Below are 25,153 nucleotides of genomic sequence, written 5' to 3' on the forward strand. Positions count from 1 at the left end.
TATGAAAGGCACGGCTCAAGATCCAGTTCCCTTCAAAGAGCCATAAATATTGTTACTCATACATCAGGTATTCCCACACACAATCATGAAAGGAAGTCATTGGCGGTCACATTTAATGCCCTGGGCTTTATTGTCTTATTTTAATGAGAATTGTCACATTGTTTTTTTTTTTTCATCTTTTCAGCCTCCAGGTGGGACAAGTAAACCTCAAGGATACACCACAAAGACCACGAGCACTACTAAGTAATGCTGCCTTTGTGCCGGACTCTTCACAGAAGAGATGACATGTCATTTCCCCAAAAGGAAGGCACCCAAAAATACTTGTGGTTTTTGGCCTTGCAGCCATCTGGAGATTGTTTTTTCCATACCAAAAAAAAAAAAAAAAAGTAAAAAAGAAAACAAGGGGGGGTAAGAAGGTCACGACCCCTCTGCATTCCCCCCTCCCACCCCCTTGCTGCCATTTAGCATTTTTTCCCTCTTTAAAACCTGGAATGATGAAACACATACTGCTCTCTGGCCTCCCTTGTTACCTGACAGAACCGAACGATGACGTTTGAAAAGCTTACAATCAAGTTTACCACAAGGAAACAAAAATTACAAAAATAACTTTTTGTTGTACAAAATTTTTTTAGTGAGGGTTAAAAAAAAAAGAAAAAAAAAAGAAGGGGACTCCAATTGCATGAAAATGAAGGACCAACCCCTTAAAACCAAAAATACAAAAAGCAGCATTTTTATCAAAAAAACAACAAAACATCACAAAAATAGTGCTTTAATACGAAGCAGCAAAGGCTTCTGGGAAGAGACTTCATCCCTGTTTTGTTACGTATTATTTGGGACAACGGCCAAAGTCCCCCTGCTCCTCCACCCCAACCAACAGCCATTTTTCCTCCTGACCCTACTGCAGCAGTGTCCAAAATGTGATTGGGCATTCAGTATATGCTAAAAAATAACTCATTCTAAAGAGATATATTAATGTCTGAATACTCTTATTCATCCAGGCCATTGTATTCTCTTTAGTCTGACAGGATGGTGCAGGATTTAAAGTATTTAGTAGGACATGCCCACACAAGTGGTTTTAGACCACAATGAAGAAAAATCATGTCTGGGAATGTCCCCACTCTTAGAGGATAAATACTTTGCATACTGCACAATCCTGTCAGACTAGAGTTGCCCTATCTCAGAGCATGAACTGATGATGCATGTCCATCTGAACAATCCAGTTGCCCTGAGAAAGATATTAAATATGAGGCTAATTTGCATTCAGTTTAGCATATATTGACCTACATTATATTAGGTTTTAGCATCTTTGACAACTAATGTATTCTTAGAATATTGTGTATGCGGCCCTCGGGAGAAGACGTTTGGACACCTCTGCCCTCATGGCACAGGGTGGGGGAGTGTGGGGGCTTGATTTGTGTTGTAGACAGACACCCGGGAGTCTGCAGCTAGCTAACGTGTACAAGAGCACAGGAAGCAAACAAAACAAAACAAAAAAAAAGGTACAGTGTACAAATAATTTTAAAAAAAAGTGTAAACACGGCACAATAATAAATAGATCAAAGCAGCAGCTCGCACCATGCACGTGATAAAACTTCTCTATACAACTCACTCACTCAACACACACACTTTTTTTCTCCCGCTTTTGACTCCCAAGTGCAAAACATCACAAACGGACAGTTGTTTTCTTCTTTTTTTTCAAGTAATATGTACAAATATGTTACTGTACACATATTCATTTTTGCCGTATATTCACAATGTACACTTTCCACACGGTAACAAAAACGTTTTTCAATAAAAAGGATGAGAACGGCTTGTCACATCCTGGCAGTCCCTTTTTTGCATCCCCCTACTACGCTACGATGCACAGCACCTAAACAAAGAAATAGTAGACTCCGCCCCTTCGAGGCCGCTACGTCACTTCCATGGCCACTGTGTTGTCTGCTATACTGCTTAGGGACGGCTTGTCCTCCTCGTGGTTCTCCCTGGAAACACCAACATGTCACAGATGTTAGCAAGATTATTAAAAAAAAAAAGAAGTAGGAGTGAAACTTAATGCAACGTTTCAGGCTTCAGTTTCACCTCGAGTTCATGTCCATGGCCGGCGTTGAGGACACTTTGGGCTTCTGCAGGTTGGTGGTGGTGGACAGTTTTAAGGCAGAGGGCGGCACGCCGGATAGGGCGCGGGGCAGGTGGCGCCCGGCCAGTCCGGGGCCCGAAGGGACGCTCAGACATATGTTGTTCCCGATGAGGACCTGAGTGGAGGCGGGGGTGGCGGCGTTGCACCCTAAGATGCCGAGCGCCGGGACGGAGGAGAGGGAGACGGCCGGGGCGGCGTTGGCGGATGGAGGGTTGGCCGGCTGGGGGGAGGGCTGGAGGAAGGCGGGGGCGGCGGGCGGGGCAGCGGCGTTGCACAGGTGCAGACCTTTGAAAACAGCTGTCAACAGGAGACAAATGTCCATGTCAAGTGCTGGATAATACAACATTGTGTACAACAGCAAGATCCAGACAACAAATATATACATCGAGAATTGATTCTGAATCGAATCGTTGCTGCAGGAATCAAATTCGAATAATTCAGAGTCCAAACATTCACATTCCTACTAAATGTCATATTTGCGAGTGTGTGTGTATATATATATATATATATATATACACACACACACACACACACACACACACACACACGTGTGTGTATGTGTATATATATATATATATATACACATACACCAGTGACGTGCGGTCACTAGAGGCCATCATGGAAAGAAAAAAAATGTAAAAAGAAAACAAATTAATTAAATTGTTATATGTATCCAGTGATTATACTATAAAGTTATTTTCCATTTAACTTCACCAGTTTTAGATTATTTTTATTCAAAATCGCTGAATTTACACATTTGCCGTTCAAATACTGAGAAGAGACGATGCGGTGATCAGCAGCCAGTTGAGGCACGTCACTCAGTTGTGCCTCAACATGGATTGCGGACTCGGCTAACTGCTGGCCTGCTGTGCAGTGAGACCGTATTGCTATATGAACTATATTATACATTTCCATAGTTTAGTTAGCTGAGGTATATAATGTACAGTGTATTTTGTCAACAACTGTATGTGTGTAACGTATTTCATGTGCTGAGCAATCATAAAACTGCTGCAATGACACAGTGTGTGAGGCACGCGTAATCCCGCCTCCTGGTGCCGGTTATTGCACCTCCGCCGCACACTGCACCCCCCGACGGGAGCGCCACACCAACCAAAGCCCACACCCAAACCCTCCACGTGCAAGACCGAATCCACCCAAAAAAAGTCACTTAACAAGACGCCAGAAAGTGCAAAAACAACAATGCTCGCGCCGGAGGAGCCGTGAACGACTGCAGGGACACAACATTAGGTACACCTGCAGACTGCAGCACGGATTTCATATTTCATTCATTCACAACTCCTCCAACACGAACACCACTGTTCCCGCACTTATAAGTAAAGGTAAGACCATAATAACGTTTTTTTTAATTAAATGTGCTTTTTTGTGTACACAGTTTGTATGTGTAAAGTTAAAGTTAAGTTAAAGTACCAATGATTGTCACACACACACACACACACACTAGGTGTGGTGAAATTTGTCCTCTGCATTTGACCCATCCCCTTGCTCACCCCCTGGGATGTGAGGGGAGCAGTGGGCAGCAGCGGCGCCGCGCCCGGGAATAATTGTTGGTGATTTAACCCCCAATTCCAAGCCTTGATGCTGAGTGCCAAACAGGGAAGAATGCTGGTATGAGCTTTTAAACATAACCCGTTAACTGCTGCCAATCAAATGGTGAATAAGATACTCTTTAGGGTTCATATGTTTGTAAATCTGACTGTGATGAAGTCAGTGCCTCACCAGTCATGAACCTCACCGCACGTCACTGACATACACACACACGTATATATATATATATATATATATACATACATACACATACATACACTCGCAAATATGACATTTAGTTGGAATGTGAATGTTTGGACTCTTTATTTATTGAATTATTTGAATGTGATTCCTGGAGCAACGATTTGATTCAGAATCAATTCTCGATAAAAAACGATTCTCGCAATATATGGTATAATAACAATGAAGGTTTTTCAAAACAGGTTACAGGTTAGAAAAGCTCCTTTTAATTGTTGCATGGAAATGGCTTTAAAGGGGAACTGCACTTTTTGGGGAATGTCGCCTATCATTCGCAATCATCATGAAAGACGGGGTAGTAGGATGTATTTATTTTAATGCATTCTAACTCGTAAATAAACAAATTAAAGTCCGCTGGGAGGTCCTATATTCCGCCCATAAAACCCAATAAAAAACATCCAAAAAGCGCCAACAATACTCCATTTACATTTCATGACTTAATTATTAACAAAGTATTAGTGATATTGTTATTATAAGCGCTGACGAAGACAAACTATTTATAGCGATGCCGTGATCACAAGCTTGCATGCCAATGTTGACATGATCCACTGATCAGCTGCTTCCTCGTCAAACTTTATTGTAGATCATAAACCATGTCTCACACCTGGATAGTTTAAGAATGAGGATGTATTCCGACGAGTTGGTACACTTTGACAGCCAATTTAGACCCGCAAATAGCGAGAACGACACAAAAAGACGCTTGGTTCCACCCTTTTCTTCGTGAAGATTATGAGTCATTCTTCTAAATCTAAATGGGAATATATGAACATCCTAGCAGTCGGCATCCTAATGACAGCAGACATTGCACAGTAAGTGATGTTTTATTATGTTTGTTGGCTCTCATGAAGTCTGCATTGAGTAATCAGTGATATAGTAAAAAAAAAAAAGAAAAGAAAATGTGCCGCGTATGCTTAAAATGAGCAAAACATGTAAATATTTAATGTTATTATAATTGTGCCTGTTACTATATTACATATATACTTACATCATGTATATAAAACATTATTGGAGGTGTTTAGATGTATTTTAAGGGCTTTCTAGGCAGAATAGAGCAACTCCTACAGGCTACATTGTAAGCAGACTTGATCACATTTATTTACTATTAACAATGCATAAAAAAAAAAAAATACATCCGTTGTGTGTTTGTTTTTTATGATTAGTTTGTATGTTTTTTCACCTAGTCAGAATGCTAATGCTATAGTGTTTCAATAAAGCTGCATTGGTTTAGCACTCATCTTCTTAAAACTTATTACTTATCCTCTTTGTGTTCGGGCTCAAAAATATACAATTCTGGATCATCATTTTTCCCAAAGTAATGAATAATGGCGCTCACAAAATCTGCATGATTAGCATTGTTGTTGATGGGGAGGGGATCTGTTGTTGCTCCTTGTAAGTCACGGATCACATGACTGGGTTGCTCATTAACTCTCAAAATGACTGTTTTGATCATATCTATTTACTTGCAAACTTTGGAAGTCTTTCAGTGTCATAAATCAGATATATATAATAGCTTCGATAGAGAGGCAACTTGTTTTTCCACTCTGCGGCTACTTTAAAAGAGCCATTCAAAAGACTATTTGTTCGCAAACGTCACGTCTCTAATTAACAGTATGCACTCACATTTCTGTAGTTACACGGTTGAGCATTTACAATTTCTATTCTGCTTATTGTACCGTGATGGCATTAAATTAATGGTGCGTCTTTCTTTTGACTCTGTGGATTAAGTGTGTTTTGTTCCACAATGAAAAACGTACCAATGATTGTCACACACACACTAGGTGTGAAGGTGTCTATTGTGAAATGTAACTGTCAAGGAGCGATCTTTGCAGTTCGTTAGAAACATTTGGAAATACATAATTAGGATACTTATAATTAGAGATGTCCGATGATGGCTTTTTTGCCGATATTCGATATTGTCAAACTCTTAATTACAGATTCCGATATCGATGTATAGAGTCGAGGAATTAACAAATTATTATGCCTAATTTTGTTGTGATGCCCCGCTGGTTAAGTTATGGAAAAAAATGCCAACATGGCACTGCCATATTTATTATTGAAGTCACAAAGTGCATTCTTTTTTTTTAACAACGCTCAAAACAGCAGCTTGGAATTTGGGACATGCATGAGGAGGTTGAGGTGGGCGGGGTTGGGGGGGCGGGGTTGAGGTGGGTGGGGGTGTATATTGTAGCGTCTCGGAAGAGTTAGTGGTGCAAGGGGTTCTGGGTATTTGTTCTGTTGTGTTACGGTGCGGATGTTCTCCTGAAATGTGTTTGTCATTCTTGTTTGGTGCGGGTTCACAGTGTGGCGCATATTTGTAACAGTGCTAAAGTTGTTTATACGGCCACCCTCAGTGTGACCTGTATGGCTGTTGACCAGTGTTGGGTTAGTTACTGAAAACCAGTAACTAGTTACAGTTACTAGTTACTTTATTTCAAAAGTAACTCACTTACTAACTCAGTTACTTACACCAAAAAGTAATGCGTTACTGTGAAAAGTAACTATTTAGTTACTTATTTTTTTCCCCTTTTTTTAAGGCTCCCATTAATGCCCTTTTAGCTTTCATTTCAGTACTGTTATTGTACTGGAGAATAATACAATCTGTTGATCAACTTGACATGCATTTGCATCACTGAACTCAAAAAGCAATGTGGTCTACATACAACACACAAAAACAAAGATATGTTTCAAAGGGCCAATTTATTTCAGGCCAGAACAAATTGACAAAACTATTTTAAATAGCTGCAACATAATGGCCCTTTAACTTTAAGTAGATAGGATCTTTGATCCAAGACACAACTTACATTTAACTAAAATGTTATTTTCTTTGTGCTCGACAAAAGAAAAGTATTGAGAATGTCTCCATGTTAAAAAACTCGACTTCTGGCTTCGCCATGATGTCTTGTTAGTTGTTATGAGAGTAGCGTATGTGTGTGTGTGTCCCTTTAAGATGTGACAGCATGTGAGGTGAGTGACGTCAGTGAGTGAGTGGGCGAGAGAGGTGAGCGAGCGGCGACAGTAAGTGCGTGCAGGTGTTCTAGCTTGGTGGATGGCTGCGTCCAATAAAGTCACAAAGTTGCAACAAACCGCCGGTCTCGTCATTCACCCTCAGCTGTAAAGAGAAGGTTGTGAAGACGTACATAGGCCCTGGAGGAACGTCTCCCCTGCGCTCCTCAACTGCGGTATGGGAGTTCCCCCCACCCCACCCACACAAAGCACGCCTTTTCTTTCCCACCGCAGCGCTGCAATAAAACACACTCAGATCTTCTCAGTTTCTAGCCGATACTACATGAAAAATAACGTAAAATAACGCAGTAACGCATCATGTAGTAACGGTAACTGAGTTACTGAATATAAAAAATAACGCGTTAGATTACTAGTTACCGCCGAAACTAACGGCGTTACAGTACTTTGTAACGCGTTAGTCCCAACACTGCTGTTGGCCAAGTATGCTTGGCATTCACTTCTGTGTGTGAAAAGCTGTAGGTATTATGTGACTGGGCCGGCACGCAAAGGAAGTGCCTTTAAGGTTTATTGGCGCTCTGAACTTCTCCCTACTTCCGTGTCCACAGCGGCGTTTTAAAAAGTCATAAATTTTACTTTTTGAAACCGATACCGATAATTTTGAAACCGATGCAGATAATTTCCGATATTACATTTTAAAGCATTTATTGGCCGATAATATCGGCAGTCCGATATTATCGGACATCCCTACTTATAATAATACATACCTGCGCTGCCCAAGACGCCGTTGACGCCGCTCGCCAGCACCAGCTCCTCTTTGGACTTGAAGGCCAGCAGCTGGTCAGCAGTGACAAGAGCGGAGGCGGCAAACTGGGCGCTTGCTTGGTCCAACGTCTTGGACACCAGGATCTGGATAGAGTAGGAGTGCTTCAGTACGGTGGTGTTAATATCGCTCACTACCCCCAGGTTTCTTCTGGTGAGTGAGGTCACGACAGGTAATAGCGAGCATGACGGGACAAACACCTGACTCACCAGCGGGTTGGCGGCGCTCATGGAGTTGTTGGCGTGTTGTATTTTCTGCGGCAGCTGCTGCTGTTGTTGTTGCGGCTGCTGCTGCTGTCGTCTCTGTTGGCTCTGCTCCAGCTGCTGCTTCTGCATGACGGCCAGCTGCTCTTGGTGCTGCTGGTACTGCTCCACCGTCAACACTGCAGCGGGCAAAGACGACGCCAGTCAAAAGCCGGATGTGTACAAACATGAGCTTATCAAGCATTCCGGGCATGTCCGACTGCGGTGCATCTCGTGGCATTAAGATGCATGAAGCCAGTGTGAACATGCTGTCATCTGGAGTGCAATCTTCCAATCATACAGCAGCTGGTCTCCAGAGACGCACTCAAGATGAATGAAGCAGGAGCATTTCATTACGTCAGAGTGAGACCCACGATAAGTATGTGATAAATAATAAACAGTGCCTTCCTTGCGTCACTGCTACGAGGATGTAAACCAGGGGTGTCAGAAAAATAGAAGGATGTGTGGGCCACTTTAATATTCTCAAAGAGGGGAGTGTAAATCACGCATCATGTAGTTTGCATAATTGGCAAGGAGCAAAACTGCGGATGGCTTTTTGGTTAGTGTAATAAGAAATGTGAGATGTCATCTCATTCTTTTAACAACAGAGCATTACATCCATAAACGTGGATGCATATGCAACAGTGCAATATATTTATCTGTACAGTAATCTATTTATTTATATCTGCACCTTTTTTAATCCTGCACTACCATGAGCTAATGCAACAAAATTTTAATCTTATCTGTACTGTGAAGTTCAAATTTGAATGACAATAAAAAGGAAGTCTAACTAAGTCTAAGTCTTAAGTTATTTTGATTTGTAGGCATTGGTTTATTTTGTGAAGCAATGGACGCTCATGCGTACAGCTTAGGGCTGGGCGATAAAATCATATTAAAATATACCGCAGTAGACACAATCGATACAAATACAAAATGTGTTCGATCGGCCCCCCCTGTCGTCGGAATAAACCGGAAGTTGTGAGGTAAGTGAGTAAGAAGTGAAAGTAAAAATGATTGCTAAAGAGAGCGAATACATTGTCAATAAAACAGGAAAAGTCACCTCCACAATATATTTCTATTTTTTATTTATTCATTTATTCACACGGACCTTAGTCAGACCAATGTGGTCTGTAAATTATGCTAAGGCCCCACCATGACCGGTAATACCACACTTTAGAGCACATCCGTAACTTCCTGGCACTAAACCTGCAGAAAATAGTTGTCAGAATTCTCTAGGCTTACATTTTCACACTTTGCACTATATTGTTACACTTTATTAAGGATTTCTTACATAGTCCATATTTTTTTCACCTTAATTTCAAGAGGTTATTGTTAACTTTTGTGATGTGATTTCAGATTTTTGTTTACACTTATTATTTTCCATGGTTGTGTTGACATTTTCTTTCTGCCTTGATAGCTGAGGGGATTATAATCAGAGGAAGGTTACATTTTAAACAAAAATACTTACATTTAATATATTTTCTCCCTGGTCCTTATTTTCGATAGGACATAAAAAATATAAATAATTACCAATAACGACCGATATTAAATGGTAAATGGGTTATACTTGTATAGCGCTTTTTGACTTTCAAGGTACTCAAAGCGCTTTGACACTATTTCCACATTCACACACTGATGGAGGGAGCTGCCACGAGACATTAAACACTTATATAGTGATAGTTTTTCACCATATCGCCCAGCCCTAGTGCAGGTTATTACATGCACACGCGCATAAAAAACCTAAAATTTTCAGTTCCTCGGCTTCATGAAGTGTGCGCTGATTTTAAAGATAATGTACAAGGCCAATATATCACTGTATTGATGAACAGAAATGTAATGCGCGACCAAGTCAGCTGTGGTATGTGCACATGACATGTATTATGAATAGTGTTGGGAAATGTACTTTCAAAGTCATTAAAGTTACTAATTGAATTAAAAAAATTATTCCTTAGTAGAGATGTCCGATAATGGCTTTTTTGACGATATCCCGAGATTGTCCAACTCTTAATTACCGATTCCGATATCAACCGATACCGATATATACAGTCGTGGAATTAACACACATTAATTTTTTTTTTGCCTAATTTTGTTGTGATGCTCCACTGGATGCATTAAACAATGTAAGAAGGTTTTCCAAAATAAATCAACTCAAGTTATGGGAAAAAATGCCAACGTGGCACTGCCATATTTATAATTGAAGTCACAAAGTGCTTTTTTTTTTTAACATGCCTCAAAACAGCAGCTTGGAATTTGGGACATGCTCTCCCTGAGAGAGCATGAGGACGGGGGCGTAGGGGGTGTATATTGTAGCGTCCCGGAAGAGTTAGTGCTGCAAGGGGTTCTGGGTATTTGTTCTGTTGTGTTTATGTTGTGTTACGGTGCGGATGTTCTCCCGAAATGTGTTTGTCATTCTTGTTTGGTGTGGGTTCACAGTGTGGCGCATATTTGTAACAGTGTTAAAGTTGTTTATACGGCCACCCTCAGTGTGACCTGTATGGCTGTTTACCAAGTATGCATTTTATTCACTTGTGTGTGTGAAAAGCCGTAGATATTATGTGACTGGGCCGGCACGCAAAGGCAGTGCCTTTAAGGTTAATTGGCGCTCTGTACTTCTCCCTACGTCCGTGTACACAGCGGCGTTTTAAAAAGTCATACATTTTACTTCTTGAAACCGATACCGATAATTTTGAAACCGATACCGATAATTTCCGATATTACATTTTAAAGCATTTATCGGCCGATAATATCGGACATCCCTATTCCTTAGTAAATGTAATTAATTAGGAGGGAAAGTAATTGTTACTTTCCTTACGTTTCATGATTATTTAGAGGGGAAAATGTAACATGTGACAGAGTGTGCGACGAGCATCTGACAGTGAAGTTAGTCTAGCAGTCTGCGTGTGCAGTGACTCGCATGAGATGTGACTGACAGCAGCTCCTGTTCAATTTGTTCACTGCGTGTTGCTACTGTTCGGTAACAATGAAGTTAGTTAATGTACCGATGATTGTCTCTCTCACACTCACACACACACACACACACACACACACACACACACACACACACACACACACACACACACACACACACACACACACACACACACACACACACACACACACACACACACACACACACACACACACACACACACACACACACACACACACACACACACACACACACACACACACACACACACACACACTAGGTGTGGTGAAATTTGTCCTCTGCATTTGATCCATCCCCTTGTTCACCCCCTGAGAGGTGAGGGGAGCAGTGAGCAGCAGCGGTGGCCGCGCTCGGGAATCATTTTGGTGATTTAACCCCCCTATTCCAACCCTTGATGCTGAGTGCCAAGCAGGGAGGTAATGGGTCCCATTTTTATAGCGATGTCCCGGTGCGATATCAGCAAAAATATACCGTATTTTTCGGATTATAAGTCGCAGTTTTTTTCATAGTTTGGCCGGGGGTGCGACTTATACTCTGGAGCGACTTGTGTGTGAAATTATTAACACATTACCGTAAAATATCAAATAATATTATTTACAGGTAAAAGCCAGTAAATTAGAATATTTTGAAAAACTTGATTTCAGTAATTGCATTCAAAAGGTGTAACTTGTACATTATATTTATTCATTGCACACAGACTGATGCATTCAAATGTTTATTTCATTTAATTTTGATGATTTGAAGTGGCAACAAATGAAAATCCAAAATTCCGTGTGTCACAAAATTAGAATATTACCTAAGGCTAATACAAAAAAGGGATTTTTAGAAATGTTGGCCAACTGAAAAGTATGAAAATGAAAAATATGAGCATGTACAATACTCAATACTTGGTCGGAGCTCCTTTTGCCTCAATTACTGCGTTAATGCGGCGTGGCATGGAGTCGATGAGTTTCTGGCACTGCTCAGGTGTTATGAGAGCCCAGGTTGCTCTGATAGTGGCCTTCAACTCTTCTGCGTTTTTGGGTCTGGCATTCTGCATCTTCCTTTTCACAATACCCCACAGATTTTCTATGGGGCTAAGGTCAGGGGAGTTGGCGGGCCAATTTAGAACAGAAATACCATGGTCTGTAAACCAGGCACGGGTAGATTTTGCGCTGTGTGCAGGCGCCAAGTCCTGTTGGAACTTGAAATCTCCATCTCCATAGAGCAGGTCAGCAGCAGGAAGCATGAAGTGCTCTAAAACTTGCTGGTAGACGGCTGCGTTGACCCTGGATCTCAGGAAACAGAGTGGACCGACACCAGCAGATGACATGGCACCCCAAACCATCACCCAACCATGCAAATTTTGCATTTCCTTTGGAAATCGAGGTCCCAGAGTCTGGAGGAAGACAGGAGAGGCACAGGATCCACGTTGCCTGAAGTCTACTGTAAAGTTTCCACTATCAGTGATGGTTTGGGGTGCCATGTCATCTGCTGGTGTCGGTCCACTCTGTTTCCTGAGATCCAGGGTCAACGCAGCCGTCTACCAGCAAGTTTTAGAGCACTTCATGCTTCCTGCTGCTGACCTGCTCTATGGAGATGGAGATTTCAAGTTCCAACAGGACTTGGCGCCTGCACACAGCGCAAAATCTACCCGTGCCTGGTTTACGGACCATGGTATTTCTGTTCTAAATTGGCCCGCCAACTCCCCTGACCTTAGCCCCATAGAAAATCTGTGGGGTATTGTGAAAAGGAAGATGCAGAATGCCAGACCCAAAAACGCAGAAGAGTTGAAGGCCACTATCAGAGCAACCTGGGCTCTCATAACACCTGAGCAGTGCCAGAAACTCATGGACTCCATGCCACGCCGCATTAACGCAGTAATTGAGGCAAAAGGAGCTCCAACCAAGTATTGAGTATTGTACATGCTCATATTTTTCATTTTCATACTTTTCAGTTGGCCAACATTTCTAAAAATCCCTTTTTTGTATTAGCCTTAAGTAATATTCTAATTTTGTGACACACGGAATTTTGGATTTTCATTTGTTGCCACTTCAAATCATCAAAATTAAATGAAATAAACATTTGAATGCATCAGTCTGTGTGCAATGAATAAATATAATGTACAAGTTACACCTTTTGAATGCAATTACTGAAATAAATCAAGTTTTTCAAAATATTCTAATTTACTGGCTTTTACCTGTATCTCATTCACGTAAGAAACTAGGCGTATATCAGCAATCGTCACACACACACGTCAACCAATAAAAATTTGGCGGGGGCGGGTCATGGCAGAAATGCATTGTGAAAAAAAAGATGCTACCTGCTACTACTTCCGTACCTATGAAAATGTATCATTTCAACATTGGCGGTAACTTATAAAAACTGAGAAGGGCTGAACAAAAATGGCACTTTTCTGGATGTCATTGGATGGATCGACAAAGCATGGGCTTCAGTGACAACCGAAACCATCCTGTCCGGATTCAGAAAGGCTGGAATAATTGGAACTGCAACCGACGATGACTCTGACGTAAGCGACGTACTGATAGAAGAGGAAGCGGCGCATTGTCTACCTCTGGATTTGGCAGAGTTGTTTAGAAGCGACACCGAGGAAGAAGATTTCATCGGATTTAGCGGTTAGGAGTGACAGATTGTTTGGTAAACGTATAGCATGTTCTATATGTTATAGTTATTTGAAAGACTCTTACCATAATATGTTACGTTAACATACCAGGCACGTTCTCAGTTGGTTATTTATGCCTCATATAACGTACACTTATTCAGCCTGTTGTTCACCATTCTTTATTTATTTTAAATTGCCCTTCAAATGTCTATTCTTGGTGTTGGGTTTTATCAAATACATTTCCCCCAAAAATGCGACTTATACTCCAGTGCGACTTATACATGTTTTTTTTCCTTCTTTATTATGCATTTTTGGACGGTGCGACTTATACTCCGGAGCGTCTTATAATCCGAAAAATACGGTAACTGGTATCGCATTATACCCAATGGCATCTAAAACATCCAATACAAAAACTTCGATCCACGTCCGCGAATACATTTTGGTGATAATGCTCAAGTGCACGGTGTTGCCTCGGCCACAAGCATAGCGTAATAATAATTTTATGTCACTATAGTGCTTCTAGTTTCTCAGCATGCACGAGTTGTGAATAGTTGTTGATTACGGTTAAAGCGCCTTAACACACAGTTGCTAAAGTTGTGTGTTTATAATGAACGTAGATGACGTTCATTGTTCCTCTGAACAGTCTTGGTGTGCGTTTTACTTACCTGTTTCACACCCTGCTATCATTTCTGTGAGTCGTTAAATGAGGATATTGTTCTGTATAGTGACGCTCATGCACGTGACATTGGGTTAATAGCTCAGTGAAAGCCAGTATTGGCTGCTGTTCACCTTACGAATCAGTGTTAGTCTAGCAAAGCTCAAGTGCATTGCTGCCATGAAAGTAACATGAAATGTATCACTAACAGTAAAACCAACGGCACAGCGATGTAAAAAATACCATATTACTATACTATAAGCGGCTACATTTTTTTTCCTACGCTTTGAACCCTGCGGCATATAATACGGTGCGGCTAATTTCACAGCCATAATGTCTTGTAGTCAACAAATAGTTTTCATAAAACAGAAGCAGAGAAACTGAAAATGTGTTTTAGTGTTTGTGCTATGGCGCCATCTCTTGGACGAGTTTGCTCACTGCAGGTGGTGCTGTTTCCTGTTTCACGCCTTGAACCAGATGTAGAGTACAGGCCAAAAGTTTGGAAACACCTCATTCAATGCGTTTTCTTTATTTTCACGACTATTTACATTGTAGATTGTCACTGAAGGCATCAAAACTATTAATGAACAGATGTGGAGTTATGTACTTAACAAAAAAAGGTGAAATAACTGAAATATCCTAGTTTCTTCAAAATAGTCACCCTATTCTCTGGTTACTTTTTCGCACACTCTTGGCATTCTCTCGATGAGCTTCAAGAGGTAGTCACCTGAAATGGTTTTCACTTCACAGATGTGCTTGAAGCTCATCGAGAGAATGCCAAGAGTGTGCAAAGCAGTAATCAAAGCAAAGGGTGTCTATTTTGAAGAAACTAGAATATAAAACATGTTTTCAGTTATTTCACTTTTCTTTGTTAAGTACATAACTCCACGTGTTCATTCATAGTTTTGATGCCTTCAGTGACAATCTACATTGTAAATAGACTTAATAATAAAGAAAACGCATTGAATGGGGAGGTGTATTCAAACTTTTGGCCTGTACTATATATACCATTTTTTCTACTATTCGTCATAGCATTTCTGCTCGAAAGGATTCTTAGTCACTCCAAGCAACATTTGTAAGTTTTACAATTGAACTAAAACAATTCATATTTACAAACTGTCCCACGTGTGATGTCTGTAGGAGTGTTTTCATGCATATTTGCACGTGCTATCGTAATGTAATCAAGCTAGCGTCGTTAGCATTAGCGAACATGCTAACACGTTTACAAGTGTCTGTTAGTACCATTAACTTACAGTGGCATTCTTTTTGTATTTTTTCAGTTTCGTAGATTCACCAATACGTCAATGTGGAGTTTTTGCGTGTTTAGCTGATTGGAGAGCGAGCTTCCGCAGCTAGTGGGTCCATGACGATGACTTCTGTTTTGTTTGATAAGCTGGTTTACTGCCGTGTTATACACAAAGTTTAGACACAATTAAGGTACCGTATTTTCCGGAGTATAAGTCGCACCGGAGTATAAGTCGCACCTGCCGAAAATACATAATTATGAAGGAAAAAAACATAAGTCGCACTGGAGCCCGGCCAAATTATGAAAAAAACTGCGACTTATAGTCCGAAAAATATGGTATGTACCGTATTTTCCGCACTATAAGGCGCACCTAAAAACCACAAATTTTCTCAAAAGCTAACAGTGCGCCTTATAACCCGGTGCGCTTTATTACGATTAATTTTCATAAAGTTTCGATCTCGCAACTTCGGTAAACAGCCGCCATCTTTTTTCCCGGTAGAACAGGAAGCGCTTCTTCTTCTACGCAAGCAACCGCCAAGGAAAGCACCCGCCCCCATAGAACAGGAAGCGCTTCACCCGCCCCCGGAAGAAGAAGAAAAAACGCGCGGATATCACCGTACGTTTCATTTCCTGTTTACATCTGTAAAGACCACAAAATGGCTCCTACTACGCGACAAGGATCCGGTTCATAAAAAGACGCAATCTCTCCATCCGCACACGGATTACTACCGTATTTCACAGCAACTGATATTCCTGTGAACTGCACTGTGGAACGGGAGCACGTACGGTGAATATTCGCACCACAGGGAATGAGAAGTCATCCTTCACTGTGGTTCTAGCTTGCCATGCTAACTTCCACCCATGGTGATATTCAAAAGGAAGACCTTGCCAAAAGAGACCTTTCCAGCCGGCGTCATCATAAAAGCTAACTCGAAGGGATGGATGGATGAAGAAAAGATGAGCGAGTGGTTAAGGGAAGTTTACGCGAAGAGGCCGGGTGGCTTTTTTCACACAGCTCCGAAGGCGAACACACCTTCACTAAGACGGGCAGATAGCGCCGGTCGACATACGCCAACATTTGCCAGTGGATCGTAAATGCCTGGGCAGATAGTTTCGGTCACAACTGTGGTCCGAGCTTTCCGGAAGGCAGGATTCACAGAACTGCTGCACAACAACAGCGACACTGAATCCGATGACTTCGACGAGGCGGAGCCGGCCATTTTTGGATCCCACGCTTGCGCAACTTTTCAATTCGGACACCGAAGACGAAGAATTCGAAGGATTTACGAATGAAGAATAACTTCAGAAGGTGAGCGCTATGTTTATTTTGTGTGTTGTGACATTAACGTTCGAGCAACATTATGTTGCTATTTATTGCTCTACACCATTTTGAATTTTACTATGTTTGTGATTGCACATTTGCGTACATTTTGGGACAGAGTTGTTAGAACGCTGGTTTTCAATATATTATTAAAGTTTGACTGAACTATCTGACTGTTTTTTTGACATTCACTTTAGCGCAGCGTTTTTTTGACATTCACTTTAGCGCAGCGTAGGCGCGGCTTATAGTCCGGGGCGGCTTATTGGTGGACAAAATTATGAAATATGTAATTCATAGAAGGTGCGGCTAATAATCCGGTGCGCCTTATAGTGCGGAAAATACGGTAAATAAACACTCACATCATCTTTTGTATCGTTATATATCTGCGGGTTATGGTCCGGTTCTGCTAATATATATGTAAAATACTTCTTCTAAATTTGGTGTGTGTGGCTTTAATACCGGTGTGCACTATAGCCCAAAAATAACGGTAGTAACTATTAAGAACGCCTGTAACCAGAAAAAACAACGCTGTCGTTATTTCAACCACTGGTTACGAAGCAATTACTATGCCATCTACTGAACAGTGCTGGAACCACAAGCCTTTCTTTGTTGTGAGCCTAACACATCCATTCCTAAAAAGAAACCCCCCCCAAAAAATAATGGCCTCTATTCCATGCATGTCTCGAATCTTCTTTTGTATTGTTAAAATGGACCAAAAACCCCACCTTGGACAACCATTTCTGGAACCAAAAAAGTTACATGCAGTTATGCATATACAAGAGGTTGTGCTTAACTGTCCAAAGTTCTAACACTATCCAGCTATAAGGAGTCAAAACAATCAGTTTTACACCTGGGCCCACATTCAATAAGTCATTTAATTAAATGGCAAATGAAAATCGCAGTTTCAACAGCTGTGGCCCCGTGTACTACATACACATAAACAGTAACAATGATAACCACCGTATAACTCCCGGTGATTAGTATTACCATATTGAATTTAAATGATCAAAAAACAGTGATTGATAACCACACGTTGATAAAATTATGGACCGACAAGCGCTAGCTATCTTAAAGGCTAACATGAAAACAAGGTCTTTACCCATTAAGAAATGTCATACCCCAATCTAAACTTGTATAAACACGCTACTGTCGAAACAATTAAGATACAGTATTAACATTAAACATAAAATATGTGCTGTCTTTGCACAAGTGATTGATATAAACTCCACAGTGTCAAGTTGAAACAGATGGAGGGGTGTGTTCAACAGGAAGTGAACTTGCGTGACATCACATAAACCGGAAAGTAATCACCAATTTAAAAGTTAAAGTTAAAGTTAAAGTACCAATGATTGTCACACACACACTAGGTGTGGCGAAATTATTCTCTGCATTTGACCCATCACCCTTGATCACCCCCTGGGAGGTGAGGGGAGTAGTGGGCAGCAGCGGTGGCCGCGCCCGGGAATCATTTATGGTGATTTAACCCCCAATTCCAACCCTTGATGCTGAGTGCCAAGCAGGGAGGTATTGGGTCCCATTTTTATAGTCTTTGGTATGACTCGGCCGGGGTTTGAACTCACAACCTACCGATCTCAGGGCGGACACTCTAACCACTAGGCCACTGAGTAGGTGCATCTATTAAAAAAAAAAAGTAAAACGTTTACAAATTGAAATGGAAGAAGATTAACATACCGTATTTTCCGCACTATAAGGCGCCCCTAAAAACCTAAAATTTTCTTAAAAGCTGACAGTGCGCCTTATAATCTGGTGCGCCTTATATATGGACCAATATTGAGCCACAACAAACCTAAACTTCATTTTCATAAAGTTTAGATCTCGCAACTACGGTAAACAGCTGCCAACTTATTCTTCCCCCATAGAAGAAGAAGCGCTTCTTCTTCTACGGTAAGCAGCCGCCCCCGTAGAAGAAGAAGAAGAAGAAGAAGAAGAAGAAGAAGCGCGCGGTGCATGCTGGGATATATGACTGCGCGAGGCGTGCCGTTTTGATATCCATTTGTTTGTTTATGTAAAGACCCCAAAATGGCTCCTATTAAGAGACACGCTTACGACGCAGAATTTAAACTTAAAAGCCTACTGAAACCCACTACTACCGACCACGCAGTCTGATAGTTTATATATCAATGATGAAATCTTAACATTGCAACACATGCCAATACGGCCGGGTTAGCTTACTAAAGTGCAATTTTAAATTTCACGCGAAATATCCTGCTGAAAACGTCTCGGTATGATGACGCCTGCGCGTGACGTCACGGATTGTGGAGGACTTTTTGGGACAGCGTGGTGGCCAGCTATTAAGTCGTCTGTTTTCATCGCAAAATTCCACAGTATTCTGGACATCTGTGTTGGTGAATCTTTTGCAATTTGTTCAATGAACAATGGAGACAGCAAAGAAGAAAGCTGTAGGTGGGAAGCGGTGTATTGCGGCAGGTGTTGTGCTGGATAACGCACCCCCGCTGTAGAATGCACTCCTTGACTGGATAACACAGCCGGTGTTTCATTGTTTACATTCCCGGAAGATGACAGTCAAGCTTTACCATTGGCCTGTGGAGAACTGGGACAACAGAGACTCTTAACAGGAGGACTTTGAGTTGTATACGCAGACACGGTACCGTGAGTACGCATATAGCTGCGGCTTCCAAACATTTGATCGCTTGCCCGTACGTGCATGCCGCTATGTGCATGTCACGTAAGTAACTTTGGGGACTTTGGGGAAATATATGTGCTGTATGAACTTTGGGGAGGTGAACGGTACTTTGGGCTGTAGGATTGAGTGTGTTGTATAGGTGTTTGAGTTGTATTGGCAGGTTGTATGGACGGGAGGGGGGAGGTGTTTGTTATGCGGGATTAATTTGTGGCATATTAAATATAAGCCTGGTTGTGTTGTGGCTAATAGAGTATATATATATATATCTAGTGTTTATTTACTGTTTTAGTCATTCCCAGCTGAATATCAGGTCCCACCCGCCTCTCACAGCATCTTCCCTATCTGAATCGCTCCCACTGCCCTCTAGTCCTTCACTCTCACTTTCCTCATCCACAAATCTTTCATCCTCGCTCAAATTAATGGGGAAATCGTCGCTTTCTCGGTCCGAATCGCTCTCGTTGCTGGTGGCCATGATTGTAAACAATGTGCAGATGTGAGGAGCTCCACAACCTGTGACGTCACGCTACTCGTCTGCTACTTCCGGTACAGGCAAGGCTTTTTTATCAGCGACCAAAAGTTGTGAACTTTATCGTCGATGTTCTCTACTAAATCCTTTCAGCAAAAATATGGCAATATCGCGAAATGATCAAGTATGACACATAGAATGGACCTGCTATCCCCGTTTAAATAAGAAAATCGCATTTCAGTAGGCCTTTAAGACAATCAGTCACGCAGTAGAACACGGGAATAGAGCAGCAGCGACACGGACTCGATTAATGACGACTTCGACGAGACGGAGCCGGGCATGTTGGATGCCGTATCCGCCCAACTGTTTAATTCGGACACTGAAGAAGAAGAATTCGAGGGATTCGTGAATGAGGAATTCTTCATAAAGTGAGCTTTACACGTTTATTTTGTGTGTTGTGTGACATTAACGTTGAGTTATTGATATATTGTTATTGCTCTGCGATATTTCGAGTATTACTGTATTGTGATTGCACTAACGTTTAATTTACCGTAACAGTATCACTGTTTTTTATGTGTTTATTGAATCAGGGAAAAGTTCCCCTCCACTATGTGATATAAATGTTGCACTACATGTTATACCTTGCTGTTGTTAAAGGATAAACAAAACACCACGTCACTGACTTTACCTCGGGGAAAATAAAACAGCTGTTTATTCATTTTGGGAGTGAACAGAGTTGTCAGAACGCTGGTTTGTAATCTATTAATAAAGTTTGACTGACCTATCTGACTGTTTTGTTGACATTCCCTTTAGCGCAGCTCCATCTAATGGATGCATAGGTGTGCCTTATAATCCGGTGCGCCTTATATATGAACAAAGTTTTGAAATATGCCATTCATTGAAGGTGCGCCTTATAATCTGGTGCGCCTTATAGTGCGGAAAATACGGTATATATAGGGACGGCGTGGCGCAGTGGAAGAGTGGCCGTGCGCGACCTGAGGGTCCCTGGTTCAATCCCCACCTAGTACCAACCTCGTCATGTCCGTTGTGTCCTGAGCAAGACACTTCACCCTTGCTCCTGATGGGTGCTGGTTAGCGCCTTGCATGGCAGCTCCCTCCATCAGTGTGTGAATGTGTGTGTGAATGGGTAAATGTGGAAGTAGTGTCAAAGCGCTTTGAGTACCTTGAAGGTAGAAAAGCGCTATACAAGTACAACCCATTTATCATTTATTATTTATTTATTTAGGCAAAAATAAAAATAATATAGTTTTGAGAAGCCAGAACAATAACAACCACATTAATTTTGTTCACAATACCTTTAGTTAGCCAATTAATTGTTTCTTCTGGTTGTGTATATTTGATGGTCCCCCACCCTCTACTTAACAAAAACAGAACTTATTGTATTGCTTTTGGCTGTGATTTTTATTCAAGTGCAACATTTAGCTAAAATAGAGTATACTTTATTTTGTATTATTGTTTGTTTTATTTAACTTGGATATTTAAATGTTTACATTCCAATTACAATGATAAAAAAATACGAGAAATACAAGTTTATTGCATTTGAAAAAGGGTATACTTGCAATATTATTATGTATTATAATGATTATATCAGTGGTTAATTTGGTCTGAAAATACTGTTGACAATACCGTTTATCGGCAATCATTTGAAGGTCAATATATCGTAGAGCAAACTTTGTTATTGAGACAGGCCTAATCAGGTTAATTACCACATATACAATAGCTAAATGAAAAAAACATGCAAAATGAATGAAAAGTATCAGTCCCCAAAAGTATGTCCCCATGTCTCCCAGGAGAAGCTTGATTGTAACCAGTGTTGAGAATAATTGTACCAAAGGCTGGCGGATTAGAAGCAGCAAAACGAACTCACAGTTGACAGGAGCACAAGTGCGGTTCAGCAAGCAGGATCCTCCAGACAAGGTCCGAGTAAGTCCCGTCACCGTCCGACTGGAATCGCCACATCCTTTAAGAGGCGGGACTCCTCTACCCAAAAGGTGCTGGGATAGCGTCCGCGGTCTGAAATGCCTCCAGCGGCAAGATTTAATGTTAAAAAGAATCCGGCCGAGGTCCGTGGCCATGGTGGGAGATGACAATGATGGCTGGTGTGATGCTGAGGGGAAGGAGACGGGATGGGAAGTGCCGGTCATGTCCGAGGTATTGCTTTCTGAGGTACTAGAGTTGCGGAGTGGAGAGCATGGAAATGATGAGGTGAGCAATTCTGGTTCTGAGTCCAGGGTCTGGCAAATGCCGTCGAGGTCCGTGTGCGCCCGATCTAACGAAAATCTGGAACCAACACAAAAGAAAGAAAACATTAGGACTTTGGTTTGCCACAGGGACATTTCAGGTGTATTTTCTCTTGCACGTTCATTAACCAGCGTCAGGTACAATATTGAGTCATTTATAAACCAGAAAGGGCTTCACCAAAATTATTGAAAAAAACTGATTCACATTAACATGCAATATCCTTTCTACCTTATCCAATTATAAAGAAGTAACCACAAAATCTATTTTACAGAAGGACTAATGTAGCTCTAACCAAAAAGACAAGCTGGCTATCATTCAATTATTAATTTAACTTTGTTGTTACGTGCATGAATGTATTGTGGAGTAAGCAGGCATGGGACATTTCTTTACTAGGTGGATTTTTTTGTGTATTCCATTTTTATTGAAGTCCCCTAATAACTGTTCTTCCTGTACCTTCCACGAAGAATGACAGAAAGACTAATGGAAGTTTCCTTAAAGCAGAAGAGAACAATAGTCTAAAAATGAACTGTGATTTCTTCAAAACAAAATCATCCCAGATAATTGCCATCTCAATTCTTTGCAAGAATCGTGCAGCCCCGAATATAACACATCCCCATTTTTGACACTAACTGTTTTCATGAAAAAACATTCTTTATAAAAAAAAGTGAATCTTCCATGTTTTCAAGATCAGATTTCATCATCATATTTTTTTTTTGCAAAGGCAGCGTTCAAACTTATGGTTTGGTAAAGGGTTGCGCAATAGACGATATAAATTTGGCCGACGATAGAACTTTTAATACTATCGTTAAATCATGATAATGCATGTTGACACATTCTAGTTGTGTCCTGCAAAACTGACAGCGTTGACACATTCTAGTTGTGTCCTGCAAAACTGACAGCAACAAGCAAATGGAAGCATCATCAATGCAATGTAGTATATGACAATGTACGACCCTCCACAGTATTAAGTCACTTCTAAGGCCATGTCTACACTAAGTCGTTTAACCCCTTAAACAAATAATTATTTAGCCTAAGCCCCCGTTTCAGCCGTACTAAACCAGCGTTTAAGGTTCCCCTCCTCGGACAAATTTTTATACGGGTAAGTCAGCCGTGTAATTCTTGAATCTCCGGCACTTAGCTTTGTATGGACTCATTGATCGTTTACAAAGTGAGTTCGGAGAGGAAGTGACACCAGAAAGACCCCGCCCACTTACCCGTATAAAAATTTGTCCGAGGAGGGGAACCTTAAACGATGGTTTAGTGTGGCTGAAGCGGGGCTTAGGCTAAATAATTATTGGTTTAAGGGGTTAAACGCCTTAGTGTAGACATAGGCTAAGTCAGCAAGGCTCTCCGCCATTACGGTAAATAAACTATATTTCTTACGAGTATCAGAGTACCATTATTACTGGAGGATGAGGAATAACTAAACATGCTACACTACACACTGTAGGAGGGTCAGTTAACATGTAACCGCAAACAAGGGCTCTTAAATGTAAAAAAAAAAAAAAAGGTGGGCAAATCGATAGAAATATCGACAATAACGATACAAAGGTCGACACTACAGTGGCTGCACAGATATTTTTATGATTAAATTTTTTTGTCATTTTTGTTATTGTTTACAAACTCAGCAAATAAGTCTCTGGACACAGAAAGGCTTTAAGGACAAAACCCAAACTATTCAAATCAGAGCCATTCATTCATTCATTTTCTACCGCTTATTCCCTTTGGGGTCGCGGGGGGCGCTGGAGCCTATCTCAGCTACAATCGGGCGGAAGGCGGGGTACACCCTGGACAAGTCGCCACCTCATCGCAGGGCCAACACAAATAGACAGACAACATTCACACACTAGGGCCAATTTAGTGTTGCCAATCAACCTATCCCCAGGTGCATGTCTTTGGAGGTGGGAGGAAGCCGGAGTACCCGGAGGGAACCCACGCAGTCACGGGGAGAACATGCAAACTCCACACAGAAAGATCCCGAGCCCGGGATTGAACCCAAGACTACTCAGGACCTTCGTATTGTGAGGCAGATGCACTAACCCCTCTTCCACCGTGCTGCCCCAAATCAGAGCCAATAGTAGGAAATTATTTAAATATTTAATTGATATTGTTAAACCGCCATCCTGTGTTTTTGTCTCATAATTGTGATCAAAAAGGGAATCATTCAATAATGTTGAACAGTATCATCTAATGTATGTATCTAATGTAACTATCTAATGTAAAGTATCCAAACAGAAGGATAAGTACTTATTACATTCTAATATACGTACAGACGTACATGTTACAACAGAAAGTAGCCAGATTAACAGTGAATTAGCAAGTGAGTAATATTTTTGAGAAAATAATACTACTGGAAATCATGCCATATGTTACTGCATATGTCAGCAGCTAAATTAAGGGCCTTTGTAACCCGTTATGAAATGCTTCTATTGTCATATATACAGCAAATAATATATCATGTTGTATGTACGTTATGTGGGCTGCAATATCGCCAATCCCTAGTTAGGTACTGTGGTCTGTGGTCAAAGTCATGGAACCAAACTTGATTTGACAATATGTTGGTTATTTCTTTACTGTGCTATATTTATATCAGCTCAAAAAAAAATTAATAAAAACTTCTAAAACATTTTTAAAGAGCGTTGTTGCCACAAGCCACCCACCAGTGTGCTCGTCTGCAAAGAGTGATCTTTGAACACAACACAAACCAAAGAATTTGGACCACAACAACCACAAAGAAACATGTTCTCCTAACCAGTGCTTCTCAATTATTTTCTGTTACGCCCCCCGCACCCTCCACAGCGACTGTAAATAGCATCATTTGTCGATAAATTTGTTAGAAGGACACCTCTACATAACATTGTTCCCTTATTAACCTTGAAGAAAACAACACCGGCCTTTCCTTGTCTCTCACCGTTGTCACAGTGAAGCCAAGTGCTACTACATACGCTTCGTCATTCTCGTCGGCAAAAAAAGCATGTTCCGAGGTCACACGGGCCCCCCAGGGCATTGCACAGGGCCCC

At 41.2% G+C, this 25,153-nt stretch overlaps 1 protein-coding gene across 4 annotated transcripts in view; it reads right to left on the reverse strand.

Moving 5' to 3' along the window:
• Nucleotides 1-106: 106 nt before the first annotated feature.
• Nucleotides 107-25,153, reverse strand: part of LOC133609498 (enhancer of polycomb homolog 1-like) — a 62,942-nt gene continuing 37,895 nt past the window's right edge. For all 4 annotated transcript variants that reach the window (XM_061965108.1, XM_061965109.2, XM_061965107.2 and 1 more), the window contains 5 exons: nucleotides 21,760-22,172; nucleotides 7,934-8,106; nucleotides 7,669-7,810; nucleotides 2,080-2,434; nucleotides 107-1,982 (listed from right to left, as the gene is read on the reverse strand). In XM_061965108.1, coding sequence (XP_061821092.1) covers nucleotides 1,910-1,982; nucleotides 2,080-2,434; nucleotides 7,669-7,810; nucleotides 7,934-8,106; nucleotides 21,760-22,172 — 1,156 coding nt within the window. In that variant the 3' untranslated portion in view covers nucleotides 107-1,909. The remainder of the gene's footprint in view (nucleotides 1,983-2,079; nucleotides 2,435-7,668; nucleotides 7,811-7,933; nucleotides 8,107-21,759; nucleotides 22,173-25,153) is intronic.

The sequence above is a fragment of the Nerophis lumbriciformis genome, linkage group LG07, assembly GCF_033978685.3.
Source record: "Nerophis lumbriciformis linkage group LG07, RoL_Nlum_v2.1, whole genome shotgun sequence".
In the NCBI taxonomy this organism is placed as follows: Eukaryota; Metazoa; Chordata; class Actinopteri; order Syngnathiformes; family Syngnathidae; genus Nerophis; species Nerophis lumbriciformis.